The sequence below is a fragment of the Lepidochelys kempii genome, chromosome 10 (genome assembly GCF_965140285.1).
Source record: "Lepidochelys kempii isolate rLepKem1 chromosome 10, rLepKem1.hap1, whole genome shotgun sequence".
Taxonomy (NCBI): Eukaryota; Metazoa; Chordata; order Testudines; family Cheloniidae; genus Lepidochelys; species Lepidochelys kempii.
Genome location: NC_136389.1, coordinates 44244752 through 44267546, shown reverse-complemented (window position 1 = coordinate 44267546; position 22795 = coordinate 44244752). Strand labels below are relative to the sequence as shown.

At 45.5% G+C, this 22795-nt stretch overlaps 1 protein-coding gene across 4 annotated transcripts in view; it reads right to left on the bottom strand.

The window, feature by feature from the left end:
* Positions 1-22795, bottom strand: part of MYO9A (myosin IXA) — a 467674-nt gene that overhangs the window by 191995 nt on the left and 252884 nt on the right. For all 4 annotated transcript variants that reach the window (XM_073363174.2, XM_073363176.2, XM_073363175.2 and 1 more), the window contains one exon: positions 1634-1723. In XM_073363174.2, the coding sequence (XP_073219275.1) occupies positions 1634-1723 (90 nt within the window). The remainder of the gene's footprint in view (positions 1-1633; positions 1724-22795) is intronic.

The window sequence follows — 22795 nt, the reverse complement described above, 5'->3', positions numbered from 1 at the left end:
AATGTTAGTCTTTATCTATTGTGACGGGGCAAGGCCAGATGGCTATAGAAAAGTAGTGGGAGATAGATATACTAGCTCCAGGCTAAACAAATCCCTGGTACCAGGATAAGTGAAATGGCAGCTGCTCCAGATCAATTAAGACACCTGGGCCCAATTAAGAACTTTCCAGAAGGCAGAGAGAATGCTAGGTTGATTGGGACACCTGAAGCCAATCAGGGGCTGACTGAAACTAGTTAAAAGCCTCCCAGTCAGTCAGGTGGGTGTGCACATCAGGAACAGTGGGAGGAAGTTGTGCTGTTGGAGCAGCTGAGTAGTACACACCATATCAGGCACAAGAAAGGAGGCCCTGAGGTAAGGGTGAAGTGGAGCTTGAGGAAGTGAGGGCTGCTGTGGGGGAAGTAGCCCAGGGAATTGTACATGTCATGTTTCTAAAAGGTCAGCTACCATAGCTGATACTATTAGGGTCCCTGGGCTGGAGTCCGGAGTAGAGGGTGGGCGTGGGCTCCCCTGACTTTGCCCCCTGATTAATCACTGAGACTGGGAGACAACAGAGACTACGCAAGGAAGGATAACTTCTCCTCACCTCCCTCGCTGGCTTATGATGAAAATGGCTCAGTAGACTGTGACCCTTGTCTCTAGAGAGAGAAGGGTTACATGGAGGGTCACAGTGAGCCTCTGAGGCTAGCGAAATCCGCCAGGAAACACGGGACCCACGGAGGCAAGGACAGAGCTTTGTCACACTATCTGAAACTTGTTGATTTACATTGTAAACTACCTATAGACCATCTTAGTCTGAATGGTTGTTAGTAAATGCATTATTTTTGAATGGCCAATTGAATGTTAAGCAACGAAGATCAGACGGTCTGCATTTGCTATTCATCAAAGCCCACGTGGTTAAGACCCCTGTCATTTTGCTAGCCTGTTTCAACTATAAAAGGGAAGCCTTGGGAGTGATCCTTACCTCTTATTCATCTGAACATTAACAGGGAGGTTCCAGATGCCAGACAGAGGTCCCCAAAAGCCATTTTTGGGAAGCCCTGAGAGAATTTATATGACTCCATGACACTGGCAGATTGCTATATCTCTGCTTTTATTTTGAACCAATAAATTCTAATTCACCTGTAATGTATTTTACCTGTTTTAACCTTCCTATAACTCTCATAACTTTTTCTCAATTAATAGATCCTAATTTTTAGTTTACTAAAGGATTGGCTACAGCGTTGTCTTTGGTGAGATCTGGAGTATATTTTGACCTGGGGTAAGTGACTGGCCCTTTGGGGCTGGAAGTAACCTAATATGTGGTAAATTTTTGTTTTAATAACCTTTCACCATAAAGTCTAGTTTGTCTGTATGGTAAAGAGAAGCTAGAGAGCATAAGGGGACTATCTGTGACTCCACGGTAAATCTAATATAGTGATCCATGGGTATACTTTTGTTACTGGCTTGGCGAAATCTAATGATAGAATATACCACCCATCTGGGGTGTCTGCCCTGGTTTCTAACAGTCAGACCTGAGTTTGCCATTCTTAGCTGTGAGCCACTCCTGGCACAGTGACGTATATTTCATGCTGTCACACCAGAGCACTGAAACCCATGTTAATATTCCTCCAGTTTAATATAAAACATCAGGTACCTCTGAAAGTTTGTATGGTAAAATAAGCTTCTCTCCCACCGTCACTGTCTTTCTGGTAACCAGAGCTTCAAACAGCATCTCTTCTTTTACCTAATAAAACAAAAATACTAGTGTTCATAATTCTAGGAGAAAACTAAAAGGGGCACAAGTCTGGCAGCCATTGAAAACCCAGCATGTGCTCCATGAGATATTACAAGGCCAATATAACTCTGTACACAAAGCCAGTATTAGAAAAGTGGCACAACAACATGTCTGAGAGCCCAATTTTCTACATTACATCTAGTAATTTCCAGTGCTTTTCCAGTGGTTCAACTTGTCAGTGTTTGTAGCCTGGATGGTTTCCTCCTCCCCCCGCCCCGCCCCCCTTTTTTCTCCCCAGCTTGTTTAGTAAAAAACTCCACAGCTTTCTAGTATGATCAGGATGGGTCACAATTACCCTAAAAAGTAGCAAACTAGCAATCACACTTTAAAAGACAGGCACTTAGTACAATGCATTGGATTTGACAAGCTCCCATAGAGATAGCATGAATGTTACATACAGAGAGAAAGTAATGACTGAGAATGCCCGCTACTGTACAGACTGAACAAACATCTGAACCTAGGCAGTTTTTGATGGGGGAGAGAAGGCTTGGAAGAAGAAGGGAAAACAGAGAGATCCTTTTCAACTGCAAAAGAACAGCAGGTATTCACAGGAGGAGCATATTTTAAACAAGGTGACAATCATTCTGCCAATCAGCAACATTAGAAACTGGTTTGAAATAAAATTACATCTATAAACCAGACACTATGGCAAATGAGTGATTACTCCCAATGAAGAACTACTACAGCTGCCAGCATGGACACAGCCCTATGGTGGGCTCTCAGGGTGCCAGGAGCCTTATCCCCACCACAGTCTTACAATACTCCACTATACTTACATCATATCAACTGTTAGGGAAAAGGGCCACGTTCTGCAAAATTAAAATCCCTGTTGCATTAATATTCTCTGAAGGCATTTCATTCAGGTTGTGGATAAAAATCAATGTTTTTTTTTTAAAAAAAAATTAAAAATAGGATTTTTAAAATTTAAATAAGTTTTTTTGATAAAATGCTTTTTGAGGAAAAATATAGTTTTAATTAAGATATCTTTCAGCTATAATGTATCTCATCATGGAATAGGGATTATAAATTCTAATACTATAGTATGAGACAACATATTCATGTAACCTTTTAAGAAAAGTTTTGTAAATGAGTTCCAATAGTTCATGGATTAGGGACCCAATTTTATGGGGTTCCAGGGGCTTCTATACAGATTATTTAGGTTAATCTTTCTATCTACTCAATGGGACTCAGTGCTAATTCTAGAAGATACCATCAGAGATGCTTAGTTTTGCAGTTCTCAAACTGTGGATTTGTGTCTCCAGAGAGAACATGCTTGTCAACAGCAAAAATTATTTTTAAATAAATGAATGATATATAGAGGTGAGAAAGAACAGACCTCAACCCTATTATCCCTCTGCACATTTGTGTTCACAGAGTCAATACCTTACCTCACTCTAAAAGTGCAAAGTTTCAAAAAGTTCAATGAATAGAAGATTGTTGGGGGGAGGTGGGGGTGGGGACCGCGAGAGAATAGATCTGGACAACGAGAAGAAGTCTGGAGATAACTGTGGGAAGGAAGGGACAGACAGTAGAAACAGAAGTGACACTGTTTGAGTAGCATATTCCAGAAGTCTTGAGGTTTTTCCGAGTGTAGCCTTCATTGATTTGAGATCTATCATACCATTCTCTCACTAGAAGGGAAAACCTATAATGACAGCAGGTCATAAGAGACCTAAATTTGGGTCTCATCTATCTCCGAGTTGTGAAGAATATGTATTAAGGTTATAACCAACAAAAATGCACTTTTATGTAGAAATCCATGATTAAATTGAGTCTTCCTGACTAGTGTTTAAATCAATCTGATTTAAATCCACCTTGATTTCATTCTATTTGGGTACAGTCCACCTCCCCCTACGATAGCACCTGTACAAGATTCCATTTGTATCCTGTTAAAAGAACAATCCCTCAGGCTACTAGAATAAAATGAAAAATAGGCATGAAAAATATAGTCAATCATTTTCTCATGACCATAATCTCATTCCAAAGTCAGATAAGAAATAAGAACAGTTTCATGTGGATTTCACTCCTGAGAGCCTTTTAACCCGGATTCATATTCACAGGTGAATATTAACATGGTCTGTTTTGAACAGCTGAATATTTTACCAGCACTGTTCAGGTTGTTAACATACCTGATTAGTTGTTCAGGTATATAATGTACACTGGACCTGCGCAAAACACCCGTAATGAAAATTGGAAGTCCCAGTTCTAGGTCTGGGAAGCTTTCAGCAAGATCTGAATGAGTTTCAACTAAGCCCAGATCAAGTTTTGAGTGTTCCTAGGCAAAATTATGGTTTTGGGTGGAAACTATGCCGACTGATGATTTAAACTGAATTTTCTTTTGAGTTACCGAGTTTCGTTTTCATGATTTCACAATACTGATTTTCAGGGTTAAACACTCAGCTATATACAGCTCTTAGTTATGGCGCAGTGCAGTGCAAATCATCATTATTCATTTGTAACACATCCCCAATCCACATTATTTGAACACTCATTCTCCCCTCAGGGATCCATCAGCATGGAACTTCATTTGTTTTTTGAAGCCATCCATTTTTAAATGTACATGTCACCTCAAGACGGGATGCAGAGATAAAGTTTCTTGACACCTTAAATGACTGCTTCTTGGAGCAGCTGGCCCTGGAACCCACCAGAGGATAGGCAATTCTTGATTTAGTCTTAAGTGGAGCATAGGATCTGGTCCAAGAGGTGAACATAGCTGGACCGTTTGGTAATAGTGAGCATAATATAATTAAATTTAATATCCCTGTGGCATTTAATTTCAGAAAGAGGAACTATACAAAAATGAGGAGGTTAGTTAAACAGAAATTAAAGAGAACAGTGCTAAAAGTGAAATCTCTGCAAGCTGCGTGGAAACTTTTTTAAGATACCATAATAGAGGCTCAACTTAAATGTATACCCTAAATGAAAATACATAGTAAGAGAACCAAAAAAGAGCCACCCTGGCTAAACAAAGTAAAAGAAGCAGTGAGAGGCAAAAAGGCATCCTTTAAAAAGTGGAAATAAAATCCTGGTGAAGAAAATAGGAAGGAGCATAAACACTGGCAAATGAAGTATAAAAATACAATCAGGAAGGCCAAAAAAGAATTTGAGGAACAGTTAGCCAAAGACTCAAAAAGTAGTAAATTTTTTTTTTTTAAGTACATCGGCAGCAGGAAGCCTGCTAATCAACCAGTGGGGCCACCGGATGATGGAGATGCTAAAGGAGCACTCGAGGATGATATGGCCATTGTAGAGAAACTAAATGAATTCTTTATATCTGTCTTCACAGCTGAGGATGTGAGGGAGATTCCCAAACCTGAGCCTTTTTTTTAGGTGACAGATCTGAGGAACTGTCCCAGATTGAGGTATCATTAGAGGAGGTTTGGGAACAAATGGATAAATTAAGCAGCAATAAGTCACCAGGACCAGATGATATTCATCCAAGAGTTCTGAAGGAACTCAAATGTGAAATTGCAGGACTGTAGTCTGTAACCTATCATTTAAATCAGCTTCCGTACCAGATGACTGGAAGATAGCTAATGTGACACCAATTTTTTAAAAGAGCTCCATTGGTGATCCCAGCAATTACAGGCCTGTAAGCCTGACTTCAGTACTAGGCAAACTGGTTCAAACTATAACAAAGAACAATATTGTCAGACATATACATGAACATAAGTTGTTGAGGAAGAGTCAACATGGTTTTAGTAAAGGGAAATCATGCCTCACCTATCTACTAGAATTCTTTGAGGGGGGTCAACAAGCACGTGGACCCAAGGGGATCCAGTGGATATAGTGTACTTAGATTTTCAGAAAGCCTTTGACAAGGTCCCTCTCCAAAGGCTCTTACACAAAGTAAGCTGTCATGGGATAAGAGGGAAGGTTCTCTCATGGATTGGTAACTGGTTAAAAGATAGGAAACAAAGGGTAGGAATAAATGGTGAGTTTTCAAAATGGAGAGAGGTAAATAGTGGTGTCCCCCAGGGGTCTGTACTAGGACCAGTCCTAGTCAACATATTCATAAAAAGGGGTAAACAGTGAGGTGGCAAAATTTGCAGATGATACAAAATTACTAAGGATAGTTAACTCCCAGGCAGACTGCGAAGAGCTAAAAAAGGATCTCTCAAAACTGGGTGACTGGGCAACAAAATGGCAGATGAAATTTAATGTTGATAAATGCAAAGTAATGCACATTGGAAAGCATAATCCCAATTATACATATAAAATGATGGGGACTAAATTGGCTGTTACCACTCAGGAAAGAGATCTTGGAGTCATTATGGATAGTTCTCTGAAAACATCCACTCAATGTCCAGCGGCAGTCAAAAAAGCAAACAGAATGCTGGGAATAATTAAGAAAGGGATATAATAGGACAGAAAATATCATACCTCTATATAAATCATTGGTACACCCACATCTTGAATACTGTGTGCAGATGTGGTCACCCCATCTCAAAAAAGATATATTGGAATTGGAAAAGGGCAACAAAAATATTAGAGATATGGAACGGCTGCCATACTAGGAGAGATTAATAAGACTGGGACTTTTCAGGTTGGAAAAGAGACAGCTAAGGGGAGATATGATAGAGGTCTATAAAATAATGACTGGTGTAGAGAAAGTAGATAAGGAAGTGTTGTTTACTACTTCTCATAACACAAGAACTAGGGGTCACCAAGTGAAATTAATAGGCAAAACAAATAAAAGGAAATATTTCTTCACACAACATATAGTCAACCTGTAGAACTCCTTGCCAGAGGATGTTGTGAAGGCCAAGACCATAATAGGGTTCCAAAAAGAACTAGATAAATTCATGGAGGATAGGTCCATCAATGGCTGTTAGCCACGATGGGCAGGAACGGTGTCCCTAGCCTCTGTTTTTCAGAAGCTGGGAATGAGTGACGGGATGGATCACTTGATGATTGCCTGTTCCGTTCATTCCCTCTGGGGCACCTGGCACGGGCCACTGTCAGAAGACAGGATACTGTGCTAGATGAACCTTTGGTCTGATCCAGTAGGGCCATTCTTATGTTCTTAAATGGCTATAATCTATAGAGAACCTCAAGACGTGTTCTTGGACAGAAAAAATCCAAAGGTGCTATGACAAATGGTGTTGGTGATCTAGCAGGTGGCAGTCTGTGCAGATACTATACTTCTGATGCTACTGTTTTGAATTTCTACAGCATCTTTTATTCAATATTTTTACAATGCTTTAAAACAAAAGGCATGAAATTCCACACTACATCCAAACATGGTTCTCCAGGGTATCCCTACTGAGAATTCTCTCTCTCTCTCTCTCTCTCATAAGCAGGAATTTTGGCATTTTCTTTAACTTTTGTGCAATCTTATGTATCAGCTTACAGTGGAAATCACAAAAGATTCCAATTGCCCATGAATGGACTTAAGAAGTTTTACAGAGTGCCACCGATGACTAATTATTTGAGGACTGAAAAATAACACAATTTAAAAAAAAAGTTAAGCTTTGGCTAAATAAAAGTAGTGTACATAATACAATGAAAATAAATCTATCATCATTTTTCATAGGTATGTGACACACACTGTACCCATACGTTCACCCCGTCTATAGGACTATGATAAGTTTTGTACAAAGTATCCTGTGGTGGGGCAGCTGCCCCACCCCATGAGAAAAAGGGCAGCTGCCCCACCCCATGAGAAAAAGGGCTGGAACAGGCCAGAGAGGCTGCGCAGACCAGCAGCCAATCAACAAAGGCCTACAGAGAGCCGGGCCGGGCTGGGTCTTATATAAAGGCTGCCTAGCAGAGGAGAGGGCAATCTCTCCCTGGCTCCTGAGGGAAGGAGCTAGCACCTTGGACAGAGCAGTGCTGGGCAGGATCCAGGGAGCAGACGAGAGCTCCAGCCTGGTTACCTGCCAGGCTGCGCCCCTGCCAAGAAGGGTCGAGAAGGTACACAGGGCCAAAGGGGAAGTGGCCCAGGGAAGACAGGCGAATAAGAGGGGGGAGAGGAGGGCCGAGAGAGTCTGCCACTAGAGGGTCCCTGGGTTGGGACTCAGAGTAGCAGTTGGGCCTGGGTCCCCTCCTTCCCCCATTATACTGCATCTGGCCACCGTGTGGCGACACAGACTGCAACTTGCCCCTGAGCTGAGGGGCTAGACTTTGGGGTTTGGTTGGCCAATGAGGCAAGTGTAAGCCGAAAGGCTGTTGTTAACCCCCCGCCCCCGGAAGGGGGTGAGCCTGGAGTAGTGGGCACTGCTGGAGAGCAGTGTCCTGAAGAGGACGCTGCCGAGCGGGGAGCAACATGAGTCCCAGGGCAGCAGAACAGACAACGGGCAATAAACCATGCACCAAGGGCACTCCTCAGCTGACAAGAGCTAATTCCTGGAGCAACCAGGGGGAGGCGCCAGCGGTGGTGAGTCGTAACCCCGCCGCATATGCCTTGTGAGACTCTTTTGAAAATTCAATTTGCTGATCATTATTGTACTGGTAAAATGTGTGTCAACATTGTACGTGAAGTTATAAGATTCTACTGCTACTGTGTGATATGACTAAGCCTTGGTCTACTCAAGGAGTTGAGGTCGAATTTAGCAGCGTTAAACCGATTTAACCTTGCACCCGTCCACATGACAAAGCAGGTGGAGAAGGGACCTCTGGTGAGTGCACCTTTTAAAATACTATACATGGTTTAAAAGCAAGCATGTTTAATGAATAATTTGCCCTGGCATTCGCGGCTCTCCTGGATGTACTCCCAAAGCCTTTGCAAAAGGTTTCAGGGGAGGACAGCCTTATTCCATCCACCATGGTAGGACACTTTATCACTCCAGGCCAGTAGCACATACTTGGGAACCACTGTAGAACAAAGCATTGCAGTGTATGTTTGCTGGCGTTCGAACAACATCCGTTCTTTATCTCTCTGTGTTATCCTCAGGAGAGTGATATCATTCACGGTCACCTGGTTATAATAGGGTGCTTTTCTTAAGGGCACATTCAGAGGTGCCCGTTCCTGCTGGGCTGTTTGCCTATAGCTGAACAGAAATGTTCCCTGCTGTTAGCCACAGGGAGGTGGGAAGGGCTAGCCACGCGCTGGGGGGAGGCAAAATGTGACCTTGGAATGAAAGCACATGCTATGTATGCAATGTTAACAGCAAGGTTTATTGTGAAAGAGAGTACCCATTGTTCTATAAAATGTCTTTTTAAATACCACTGCCCTTTTTTTTCCCTCTACCAGCTACATGCGTTTCAATGATCACAGGATCTTCTCCTTGCCAGAGGCTAGTGAAGATTAGAAGGCGAAAAAAACGCACTCGCGATGAAATGTTCTCTGAGCTCATGCTGTTCTCCCACACTGATAGAGCACAGACAAATGCGTGGAGGCAAATAATGTCAGAGTGCAGGAAAGCACAAAATGACCGGGAGGAGAGGTGGCGGGCTGAAGAGAAGGCTGAAGCTGAAAGGTGGCGGCAGCGATGAGAGGAGGCAGGATTCAATGCTGAGGCTGCTGGAGGATCAAACTAATATGCTCCAGCATATGGTTGAGCTGCAGGAAAGGCAGCAGGAGCACAGACCGCCGCTACAGCCCCTGTGTAACCAACCGCCCTCCTCCCCAAGTTCCATAGCCTCCTCACCTAGACACCCAAGAACGTGGTGGGGGGGGCCTCCGACCACCCAGCCACTCCACCCCAAAGGATTGCCCAAGCAACATAAGGCTAGAATTCAATAAGTTTTGAAGTTTTAAACTTTTAAAGTGCTGTATGGCCTTGTCCTTCCCTCCTCCACCACCTCTCCTGGTGCTTCTCTCCTCCACCACTCCTCCTGGGCTACCTTGGTAGTTATCCCCCTATCTGTGTGATGAATTAATAAAGAATGTATGAATGTGAAGCAACAATGAGTTTATTGCCTCTGCAAGCGGTGATCAAAAGGAGGAGGGGAGTGTGGTTAGCTTACAGGGAAGTAGAGTGAACTAAAGGGCGGGGGTTTTCATCAAGGAGAAACAAACAGAACTTTCACATCGTAGCCTGTCCAGTCATGAAACTGGTTTTCAAAGCTTCTCTGATGCGAACCTCGCCCTCCTGTGCTCTTCTAAACGCCCTGGTGTCTGGCTGGACGTAACCAGCAGCCAGGCGATTTGCCTCAACCTCCCACCCTCCCATAAACGTCTCCCCCTTACTCTCACAGATATTGTGGAGCGCACAGCAAGCAGTAATAACAGTGGGAATATTGGTTTCGCTGAGGTCTAAGTGAGTCAGTAAACTGCGCCAGCACGCTTTTAAATGTCCAAATGCACATTCTACCACCATTCTGCACTTGCTCAGCCTATAGTTGAACAGCTCCTGACTACTGTCCAGGCTGCCTGTGTATGGCTTCATGAGCCATGGCATTAAGGGGTAGGCTGGGTCCCCAAGGATAACTATAGGCATTTCAACATCCCCAACAGTTATTTTCTGGTCTGGGAATAAAGTCCCTTCCTGCAGCTTTTGAAACAGACCAGAGTTCCTAAAGATGCGAGCGTCATGTACCTTTCCCGGCCATCCCACGTTGATGTTGGTGAAACGTCCCTTGTGATCCACCAGTGCTTGCAGCACTATTGAAAAGTACTCCTTGCGGTTTATGTACTCGCCGGCTTGGTGCTCCGGTGCCAAGATAGGGATATGGGTTCCATCTATGGCCCCACCACAGTTAGGGAATCCCATTGCAGCAAAGCCATCCACTATGACCTGCACATTTCCCAGGGTCACTACCCTTGATATCAGCAGATCATAGAATATCAGGGTTGGAAGGGACCTCAGGAGGTCATCTAGTCCAACCCCCTGCTCAAAAGCAGGACCCATACCCAATTAAATCATCCCAGCCAGAGCTTTGTCAAGCCTGACCATAAAAATGTCTAAGGAAGGAGATTCCACCACCACCTCCCTAGGCAATGCATTCCAGTGTTTCACCACCCTCCTAGTGAAAAAGTTTTTCCTAATATCCAACCTGAACCTCCCCCACTGCAACTTGAGACCATTACTCCTTGTCCTGTCCTCTTCCACCACTGAGAATAGTCTAGAACCATCCACTCTGGAACTACCTCTCAGGTAGTTGAAAGCAGCTATCAAATGCCCCCTCATTCTTCTTTTCTGCAGACTAAACAATCCCAGTTCCCTCAGCCTCTCCTCATAACTCATGTGTTCCAGACCCCTAATCATTTTTGTTGCTCTTTGCTGGACTCTCTCCAATTTATCCACATCCTTCTTGTAGTGTGGGGCCCAAAACTGGACACAGTACTCCAGATGAGGCCTCATCAATGTCGAACAGAGGGGGACGATCACGCCCCTACTTATACATCCCAAAATGCCATTGGCCTTCTTGGCAACAAGGGCACACTGCTGGCTCATATCCAGCTTCTCGTCCACTGTCACCCCTAGGTCCTTTTCCGCAGAACTGCTGCCTAGCCATTCGGTCCCCAGTCTGTAGCTGTGCATTGGGTTCTTCCGTCCTAAGTGCAGGACCCTGCACTTATCCTTATTGAACCTCATCAGATTTCTTTTGGCCCAATCCTCCAATTTGTCTAGGTCCCTCTGTATCCTATCCCTGCCCTCCAGCGTATCTACCACTCCTCCCAGTTTAGTATCATCCGCAAATTTGCTGAGAGTGCAATCCACACCATCCTCCAGATCATTTATGAAGATATTGAACAAAACTGGCCCCAGGACCGACCCCTGGGGCACTCCACTTGACACCAGCTGCCAACTAGACATGGAGCCATTGATCACTACCAGTTGAGCCCGACAATCTAGCCAACTTTCTACCCACCTTATGGTGCATTCATCCAGCCCATACTTCCTTAACTTGCTGACAAGAATACTGTGGGATCTTTGATTGCATTGGCTACTTGCATCACAGCAGCCCCCACAGTAGATTTGACCATTCCAAATTGATTCCCAACTGACTGGTAGCTGTCTGGCGTTGCAAGCTTCCAGAGGGCTATTGCCACTCGCTTCTCAACTGTGAGGGCTGCTCTCATCTTGGTGGTATTGCACCTCAGGGCAGGGGAAAGCAAGTCACAAAGTTCCATGAAAGTGCCCTTACGCATGCGAAAGTTTTGCAGCCACTGGGAATCGTCCCAGACCTGCAACACTATGCGGTCCCACCAGTCTGTGCTTGGTTTCCCGAGCCCAGAATTGGGGTTCCACCGCATGAACCTGCCCCATTAGCCCCATGATGCCCACATTGCCAGGGCCCGTGCTTTGAGAGAAGTCTGTGTCCATGTCCTCATCACTCTTGTCACAGTGCTGACGTCGCCTACTCGCCTGGTTTCGCTTTGCCAGGTTCTGGTGCTGCATATACTGCTGGATAACGCGTGTGTTGTTTAATGTGCTCCTAATTACCGAAGTGATCTGAGTGGGCTCCATGCTTGCTGGCGTATGGCGTCTGCACAGAAAAAAGGCGCGGAACGATTGTCTGCCGTGGCCCTGACGGAGGGAGGGGCGACTGATGACATGGTTACAGGGAATTAAAATCAACAAAGGGGGTGGCTTTGCGAGAAACAGAATGGCTCCCTCAAGGATAGAACTCAAAACTGGGTTTAGCAGGCCGTTGATTTCATGGAGGGAGGGAGGGAGGGAGAAAATGAATACAAAACAAATCTGGTCTATTTCTTGTTTTGATCCACTTCATCTATCTTTATACATCTTGCTGGCAGCAGACTGTGCAGTACAACTGCTAGCCATCATCATCTCCTGGGTGCTCGGCAGAAGACGGTGCAGTATGACTGCTGGCCATAGTCTTCTGCCGGCTGCAGATTAAAAGACTGCTGGTAGGACTGCATTGCCATGAAACAAAACTTAAAAAGGAAGTGACCTAGCTGAATCACTCCCATGTTTGCCCAGGTGCCCCTGACCTCATTGAGGTCGGTTAAAAGAGCACCCAGGACGGTCTACGTCGACGACAGCTACCAGTCATACTGCACTGTCTGCTGCCAAAAGGCAAAAAACTGCTGCTGTTTGGCAATGCAGTACCACATCTGCCAGCACCCAGGAGACATACGGTGACAGTGAGCTGAGCGGGCTCCATGCTTGCCGTGCTATGGCATCTGCACAGGTAACTCAAGAAAAAAGGCACAAAACAATTGTCTGCCCCTGCTTTCACGGAAGGAGGGAGGGAAGCCTAACAATATGTACCCAGAACCACCCGCGACAATGTTTTAACCCCAAGAGGCACTGGGATTTCTACCCAGAATTCAAATGAGTGGCGGAGACTGCGGGAACTGTGGGATAGCTACCCACAGTGCAATGCTCCGCAAGTACTGTGAACACACTCCGCTGCATCCGCCGAGCTCCGGTATGAAACTGCAGAAAAACTAGAGTGTCTCTGGATTAAGTTTAGAAGTGTGAGCAACAAGAGTGATATAGTGGTGGGAGTCTGCTATAGACCACCGGACCAGGGGGATGAGGTGGACGAGGCTTTCTTCCAGCAACTCGCAGAAGCTACTAGATCGCACGCCCTGGTTCTCATGGGCGACTCCAATCACCCTGATATCTGCTGGGAGAGCACCACAGTGGTGCACAGACAATCCAGGAAGTTTTTGGAAACTGTAGGGGACAATTTCCTGGTGCAAGTGCTGGAGGAGCCAACCAGGGGGAGAGCTTTTCTTGACCTGCTGCTCACAAACCAGGAAGAATTAGTAGGGGAAGCAAAAGTGGATGGGAATCTGGGAGGCAGTGACCATGAGTTGGTCGAGTTCAGGATCCTGACACAGGGAAGAAAGGTAAGCAGCAGAATACGGACCCTGGACTTCAGGAAAGCAGACTTCGACTCCCTCAGGGAACGGATGGGTAGGATCCCCTGGGGGAATAACATGAGGGGGAAAGGAGTTCAGGAGAGCTGGCTGTATTTCAAAGAATCCCTATTGAGGTTACAGGAACAAACCATCCCGATGTGTCAAAAGAATAGTAAATATGGTAGGCAACCAGCTTAGCTTAACAGTGAAATCCTTGCGGATCTTAAACATAAAAAAGAAGCTTACAAGATGTGGAAGATTGGACAAATAACCAAGGAAGAGTATAAAAAAGTTGCTTGGGCATGTAGGAATGAAATCAGGAGGGCCAAATCGCACCTGCAGCTGCAACTAGTGAGAGATGTCAAGAGTAACAAGAAGGGTTTCTTCAGGTATGTTGGCAACAAGAAGAAAGCCAAGGAAAGTGTGGGCCCCTTAATGAATGAGGGAGGCAACCGAGTGACAGAGGATGTGGAAAAAGCTAATGTACTCAATGCTTTTTTTGCCTCTGTCTTCACGAACAAGGTCAGCTCCCAGACTGCTGCGCTGGGCAACACAGCAATGGGAGTAGGTGGCCAGCCCTCTGTGGAGAAAGAAGTGGTTAGGGACTATTTAGAAAAGCTGGACGTGCACAAGTCCCTGGGGCCGGATGTGTTGCATCCGAGAGTACTAAAGGAGTTGGCACTGTGATTACAGAGCCATTGGCCATTATCTTTGAAAACTCATGGTGATCGGGGGAAGTCCCGGACGACTGGAAAAAGGCTAATCTAGTGCCCATCTTTAAAAAAGGGAAGAAGGAGGATCCTGGGAGCTACAGGCCAGTCAGCCTCACCTCAGTCCCCGGAAAAATCATGGAGCAGGTCCTCAAGGAATCAATCCTGAAGCACTTACACGAGAGGAAAGTGATCAGGAACAGTCAGCATGGATTCATCAAGGGAAGGTCACGCCTGACTAATCTAATCGCCTTCTATGATGAGATTACTGGTTCTGTGGATGAAGGGAAAGCAGTGGATGTACTGTATCTTGACTTTAGCAAAGCTTTTGACACAGTCTCCCACAGTATTCTTGTCAGCAAGTTAAAGAAGTATGGGCTGGATAAATGCACTATAAGGTGGGTAGAAAGTTGGCTAGATTGTCGGGCTCAACGGGTAGTGATCAATGGCTCCATGTCTAGATGGCAGCCGGTATCAAGTGGAGTGCCCCAAGGTTCGGTCCTGGGGCCGGTTTTGTTCAATAGCTTCATAAATGATCTGGAGGATGGTGTGGATTGCACTCTCAGCAAATTTGCGGATGATACTAAACTAGGAGGAGTGGTAGATACGGTGGCAGGTAGGGATAGGATACAGAGAGACCTAGACAAATTGGAGGATTAGGCCAAAAGAAATCTGATGAGGTTTGTCATAAATATAAAGGGAAGGGTAAACCCCTTTAAAATACCTCTTGGCCAGAGGAAAAATCCTCTCACCTGTAAAGGGTTAAGAAGCTAAAGGTAACCTCGCTGGCACCTGACCAAAATGACCAATGACGAGACAAGATACTTTCAAAAGCTGGGAGGTGGGAGAGAAACGAAGGGTCTGTGTCTGTCGGGGATAGACCAGGAATGGAGTCTTAGAACTTCAGTAAGTAATCTAGCTAGGTATGTGTTAGATTATGATTTCTTTAAATGGCTGAGAAAAGAATTGTGCTGAATAGAATGACTATTTCTGTCTGTGTGTCTTTTTTGTAACTTAAGGTTTTGCCTAGAGGGATTCTTTATGTTTTGAATCTAATTACCCTGTAAGGTATCTACCATCCTGATTTTACAGAGGTGATTCTTTACTTCTATTTACTTCTATTTCTATTAAAAGTCTTCTTGTAAGAAAACTGAATGCTTTTTCATTGTTCTCAGATCCAAGGGTTTGGGTCTGTGGTCACCTATGCAAATTGGTGAGGATTTTTATCAAACCTTTCCCAGAAAGTGGGGTGCAAGGGTTGGGAGGATTGGGGGGGGGGGGGGAAGACGTGTCCAAACTACGTTTCCCAGTAAATCCAGTTAGAGTTTGGTGGTGGCAGTGGATATTCCAAGAACAAAGGATAAAATTAATTTGTACCTTGGGGAAGTTTTAACCTAAGCTGGTAAAAGTAAGCTTAGGAGGTTTTCATGCAGGTCCCCACATCTGTATCCTAGAGTTCAGAGTGGGGGAGGAACCTTGACATGGTGGCAGAGTAGTGGGATTAACCTGAAATCATTTTGAGATCAATTTGAGATTTTTTGAACCAGAAATACAGATTTTAAAAAGGAAATTTTTTTTTCCTTTGGGGCTGCTGGAAAGGAGGTCCAGAAAGCACCTGAAACTGAAAGCAGCTAGTTTTTTCTCTGCTTTGGGGCCAGAGGAGAGACAAAAGGGGATTATCTTTGTGAATTGCAGGTTTCTTTGCCTGGAGGCAGGGTACTTAACCTCCTGCAGGGAAATTCACAGTCTTGGTAAACCAGAAGGTTTTTTTTCCTAAAAGTAAATAGGGGCGGTGTTCTACCCATTTGCCTGGAGACAAAAGTGGCAGGGGCTTTTTTTTTTTAGGATTTTGATTTTTTTTTACAAGGAGCACAAGTTTGAAAAGGAATTTTTTTTCCCTTTGGGCTGCTGGTAAGCAGATTTCCAAGTAGTTGGAGGTTTTTTGCTTTGATTTGGGGCCAGAGCAGAGACAAAGGGAATTGTCTTTTTCTGTAGGCTGACAATCACTATCAGAGAATAGGTATTCTATTCCAGCACAGCAAAATTTTACAGCCAAGTTTTGTTTGTTTATTTCTAAACCTCGGGTGTAAAGTTAGTTAAAAACAGAGAGGTTAGGATGACAAAATCCACGGCTCGACAAAAGCTGGAATTAGCCAGATTTCAGGCTGAGGAAAAAACAAAGGGAACATGAAAGACAGATAGAACTAATGGGGCTGAAGGAGGAGGAGAGGGAAAAAAAGAGGAAGCATGCACTGGAGATGGAGAAGGTAAAGGCTCAGCAGAATATACCAACAAACCCTAGCAATCCTTCTCCAGGTACCACTCCCCATCCCAGAAAGTTCCCCACCTACAAGGCAGGCGATGATACTGAGGCCTTCCTAGAAAACTTCGAAAGGGCCTGCCTTGGGTACAACATCTCTACTGACCAATACATGGTAGAGCTGAGGCCGCAGCTCAGTGGACCCTTAGCTGAGGTGGCAGCTGAAATGCCTAAAGAACACATGAACAAGTATGAACTGTTTAAATCCAAGGCGAGAGTCAGAATGGGGATAACACCCAAGCAGTCTCGTCGGAGGTTCAGAGCCCAAAGGTAGAAACCAGACGTGTCATTTACCCGACATGCCTACCACATTGTGAAACATTGGGATGCCTGGATAACAGGAGCAAGTGTTGAAGAAAACTGGTCGCAGTTGGAGCGGAGACTGGATATCAGGAGAAAGTGTTGAATCTCCAGTAAATTTGCCCTTCCTAATGCAAATGGAACAATTCTTAGAGGGGGTTCCTGAGGAAATAGAAAGATACATCCTAGATGGGAAGCCCAAAACTGTAATCGAGGCAGGAGAGATTGGAGCCAGATGGGTGGAGGTGGCAGAGAAGAAAACTGGTCGCAGTTGGAGCGGAGACCAGAAGGGACAACCCCAGACCACACCCTATTACCAGGGGCCGCCCAAAGCCCCACCTACCTCCCAAAGAACCCTCCAGACCCCTTATCGTCCCACCACCCCGTTCTCCAGCAACCCACCTCGTCCCAGTGACCCGTCAGCTGGACGATGTTTTAAATGTAACGAGCTGGGGCATGTAAAGGCCAACTGCCCCAAGAACCCCAACAGATTACAGTTCATTGCACCAGAATCACACCAGAGGTCCGCAGGGCCAGATACCTCCCAGATACCCTTGGAGCGGAGGGAAACTGTGAGTGTGGGCGGGAAGAAGGTCACCGCGTGGAGGGACACCGGAGCACAAGTGTCAGCTATCCATGCTTCCTTAGTGGACCCCAATTTAATCAACCCAGAGATCCAAGTGACGATTCAACCCTTCAAGTCCAACTGTTTCAATTTGCCTACAGCCAAGTTGCCTGTCCAGTACCAGGGCTGGTCAGGAACGTGGACTTTTGCAGTCTATGATGATTATCCCATCCCCATGCTGTTGGGGGAAGACTTGGCCAATCATGTGAAGCGGGCCAAGAGGGTGGGAATGGTCACCCGTAGCCAGGCTAAACAAGCCATGAGGCCTAGCTCTGTTCTGGAAACTTCTATCAGGACCCAGTCAGAGGTGATGGACCCGGACCCCAGGCCAATGTCTGCAACAGCAGTAGTGGATCCAGTCCCGGAGACCCAGACGGAACCAGTCCCAGAACTGGAACCAGTGGAACAACCAGCACCAGACCATTTGCCAGCACTGAATCCAGTACTTGCAACCTCAACACCAGAGGGCCCCAACGAACCTGAACCGGCAGCAGCCGATAACCCTACACAAGAGGCTCAGCCGGAGCCTGAATCCCAACATAGTGCACCAGCGGAAAGCAGTTCACAGTCAACGGAAACAGCCCCATCCCCTACATCGCTTCCAGAGGGACCAAGCATAGGTCCACAATCCAATGAGGAACTGATGTCTCCAGCATCAAGGGAACAGTTCCAGACCAAACAGGAAGCAGATGAAAGCCTCCAGAGAGCTTGGACGGCGGCACGAAACAACCCATCGCCTCTCAACTCTTCTAATCAATCCAGGTTTGTTGTAGAAAGAGGACTTTTATACAAGGAAACTCTTTCTGGTAGACTGGAAGACTGGAATCCTCAGAGACAGTTGGTAGTTCCAACTAAATACCGGGCCAAGCTCTTGAGCTGAGCCCACGATCACCCTAGTGGCCATGCTGGGGTGAACAGAACCAAAGACCGTTTGGGGGGGCCATTCCACTGGGAGGGAATGGGCAAGGATGTTTCTACCTATGTACGGTCTTGTGAAGTATGCCAAAGAGTGGGAAAGCCCCAAGACCAGGTCAAAGCCCCTCTCCAGCCACTCCCCATCATTGAAGTTCCATTTCAGCGAGTAGCTGTGGATATTCTGGGACCTTTTCCGAAAAAGACACCCAGAGGAAAGCAATACATACTGACTTTCATGGATTTTGCCACCCGATGGCCGGAAGCAGTAGCTCTAAGCAACACCAGGGCTAAAAATGTGTGCCAGGCACTAGCAGACATTTTTGCCAGGGTAGGTTGGCCCTCCGACATCCTCACAGATGCAGGGACTAATTTCCTGGCAGGAACTATGGAAAACCTTTGGGAAGCTCATGCGGTAAATCACTTGGTTGCCACTCCTTACCACCATTAAACAAATGGCATGGTGGAGAAGTTTAATGGAACTTTGGGGGCCATGATACGTAAATTCGTAAATGAGCACTCCAATGATTGGGACCTAATGTTGCAGCAGTTGCTCTTTGCCTACAGAGCTGTACCACATCCCAGTTTAGGGTTTTCCCCATTTGAACTTGTACATGGCCGTGAGATTAAGGGGCCATTGCAGTTGGTGAAGCAGCAATGGGAGGGATTTACACCTTCTCCAGGGACTAACATTCTGGACTTTGTAACCAACCTACAAAACACCCTCCAAACCTCTTTAGCCCTTGCTAAAGAAAACTTACAGGATGCTCAAAAAGAGCAAAAAGCTTGGTATGATAAACACGCCAGACAGCTTTCCTTCAAAGTAGGAGACCAGGTCATGGTCTTAAAGGCGCTCCAGGTCCATAAAATGGAAGCATCATGGGAAGGGCCATTCACGGTCCAGGAGCGCCTGGGAGCTGTTAATTATCTCATAGCATTCCCCACCTCCAACCGAAAGCCTAAGGTGTACCATATTAATTCTCTAAAGCCCTTTTATTCCAGAGAATTCAAGGTTTGTCAGTTTACAGCCCAGGGAGGAGACGACGCTGAGTGGCCTGAAGGTGTCTACTACGAAGGGAAAAGTGACGATGGCGTGGAAGAGGTGAACCTCTCCATGACCCTTGGGCGTATGCAGCGACAGCAGATCAAGGAGCTGTGCACTAGCTACGCGCCAACGTTCTCAGCCACCCCAGGACTGACTGAACGGGCATACCACTCCATTGACATATGTAATGCTCACCCAATTAAAGTCCAACCTTACCGGGTGTCTCCTCAAGCTAAAACTGCTATAGAACGGGAGATCCAGGATATGTTACAGATGGGTGTAATCTGCCCCTCTGGAAGTGCATGGGCATCTCCAGTGGTTCTAGTTCCCAAATCAGATGGGGAAATACGTTTTTGCTTGGACTACCGCAAGCTAAATGCTGTAACTCGCCCAGACAACTATCCAATGCCACGCACAGATGAACTATTAGAGAAACTGGGACGGGCCCAGTTCATCTCTACCTTGGACTTAACCAAGGGGTACTGGTAGGTACCGCTAGATGAATCTGCCAAGGAAAGATCATCCTTCACCACACATCTCGGGCTGTATGAATTTAATGTACTCCCTTTCGGGCTGCAAAATGCACCCGCCACCTTCCAAAGACTTGTAGATGGTCTCCTAGCGGGATTAGGAGAATATGCAGTCGCCTGTCCCAAAGTCAAAGAAACAGGTTCAGTCCTTCTTAGGCTTGGCCGGTTATTACAGACGATTTGTACCGTAATACAGCCAAATCGCTGCTCCACTGACAGACCTAACCAAAAAGAAACAGCCAAATGCCGTTCAGTGGACCGAAAATTGTCAGAAGGCCTTTAACAAGCTTAAAGCGACACTCATGTCTGACCCTGAACTAAGGGCCCCAGACTTTGACAAACCATTCCTAGTAACCACAGATGCGTCCGAGCGTGGTGTGGGAGCAGTTTTAATGCAGAAAGGACCTGATAAAGAATTCCACCCTGTAGCGTTTCTCAGCAAAAAACTGTCTGAGGGGGAAAGCAACTGGTTAGTTGGTGAAAAAGAATGTTACGCCATTGTCTATGCTCTGGAAAAGCTACGCCCCTATGTTTGGGGACGGCTTTTCCACCTGCAAACCGGCCATGTTGCACTGAAGTGGCTTCACACCGTCAAAGAAAATAACAAAAAACTTCTTCGGTGGAGTTTAGCTCCCCAAGATTTTGATTTCGACATCCAACACATCTCAGGAGCTTCTAACAAAGTGGCTGATGCACTCTCCCATGAAAGTTTCCCAGAATCGACTGGTTAAAATCCTCCTTGAGATGTGGAAAATATTGTTAGTCTTTATGTACTTGGTAGTATATTTAGAGATGCATGTGTCTTATTAACTGTTTTTCCTAGAGCTCCAGGAAGAAATCCCAGCCAGTGTTTCACACTAGCTGAGATTTGGGGGGCGTGTCATAAATATAAAGGGAAGGGTAAACTCCTTTAAAATACCTCCTGGCCAGAGGAAAAATCCTCTCACCTGTAAAGGGTTAAGAAGCTAAAGGTAACCTTGCTGGCACCTGACCAAAATGACCAATGAGGAGACAAGATACTTTCAAAAGCTGGGAGGAGGGAGAGAAACAAAGGGCCTGTGTCTGTCTGTCTATATGCTGCTTTTGCCGGGGATAGACCAGGAATGGAGTCTTAGAACTTCAGTAAGTAATCTAGCTAGGTATGTGTTAGATTATGATTTCTTTAAATGGCTGAGAAAAGAATTGTATGTATAATAGAATGACTATTTCTGTCTGTGCGTCTTTTTTGTAACTTAAGGTTTTGCCTAGAGGGATTCTCTATGTTTTGTATCTAATTACCCTGTAAGGTATCTACCATCCTGATTTTACAGGTGATTTCTTTACTTCTATTTCTATTAAAAGTCTTCTTGTAAGAAAACTGAATGCTTTTTCATTGTTCTCAGATCCAAGGGTTTGGGTCTGTGGTCACCTATGCAAATTAGTGAGGATTTTTATCAAACCTTGTCCAGGAAGTGGGGTGCAAGGGTTGGGAGGATTTTGGGGGCAAAGACGTGTCCAAACTACGTTTCCCAGTAAACCCAGTTAGAGTTTGGTGGTGGCAGTGGATATTCCAAGGACAAAGGATAAAATTAATTTGTACCTTGGGGAAGTTTTAACCTAAGCTGGTAAAAGTAAGCTTAGGTGGTTTTCATGCAGGTCCCCTCATCTGTACCCTAGAGTTCAGAGTGGGGGAGGAACCTTGACAAGGTTCAACAAGGATAAGTGCAGGGTCCTGCACTTAGGACAGAAGAATCAAATGCACCGCTACAGACTAGGGACCGAATGGCTAGGCAGCAGTTCTGCGGAAAAGGACCTAGGGGTGACAGTTGACGAAAAGCTGGATATGAGTCAACAGTGTGCCCTTGTTGCCAAGGCGGCCAATGGCATTTTGGGATGTATAAGTAGGGGCATAGCCAGCAGATCGAGGAACGTGATCGTTCCCCTCTATTCGACATTGGTGAGGCCTCATCTGGAGTACTGTGTCCAGTTTTGGGCCTCACACTACAAGAAGGATGTGGAAAAATTGGAGAGAGTCCAGCGAAGGGCAACAAAAATGATTAGGGGTCTGGAACACATGACTTATGAGGAGAGGCTGAGGGAACTGGGATTGTTTAGTCTGCAGAAGAGAAGAATGAGGGGGGAGTTGATAGCTGCTTTCAACTACCTGAGAGGTGGTTCCAAAGAGGATGGTTCTAGACTATTCTCAGTAGTAGAAGAGGACAGGACAAGGAGTAATGGTCTCAAGTTGCAGTGGGGGAAGTTTAGGTTGGATATTAGGAAAAACTTTTTCACTACGAGGGTGGTGAAACACTGGAATGCATTACCTAGGAAGGTGGTAGAATCTCCTTCCTTAGAAGTTTTTACGGTCAGGCTCGACAAAGCCCTGGCTGGGATGATTTAGTTGGGGATTGGTCCTGCTTTGAGCAGGGGGTTGGACTAGATGACCTCCTGAGGTCCCTTCCAACCCTGATATTCTATGATTCTATGACTACATGCACTTAGAGCTTTTGAGTGGGGACACACACAATCAACTGTATAAAAACGCTTTCTACGAAACTGACTTCTATAAATTCAACCTAATTTCGTAGTGTAGACATACCCTAAGACATGTTCCAATTGGGGAGCAGTCACAAACCAGTTCCCCAGAGACAAAAGACTAGCCAACGTCTCATCCAGGTGTCAACAAAATCAAATGGACTATCACCTGCTTAAGTGGCCATTTTTTGGCAGGAAACAGGGTGTGGGCAAAAAATTTATATCTTGACAAAGCAACAGTTGGGGGTTCCCGTCCACACAGACTTTGTCTCCTGAATCTCAGCTGGAGATGATTCTCAAAGACGAGAAAACTGTAAGAGGAGAGAGAGCAGGCCCCAAA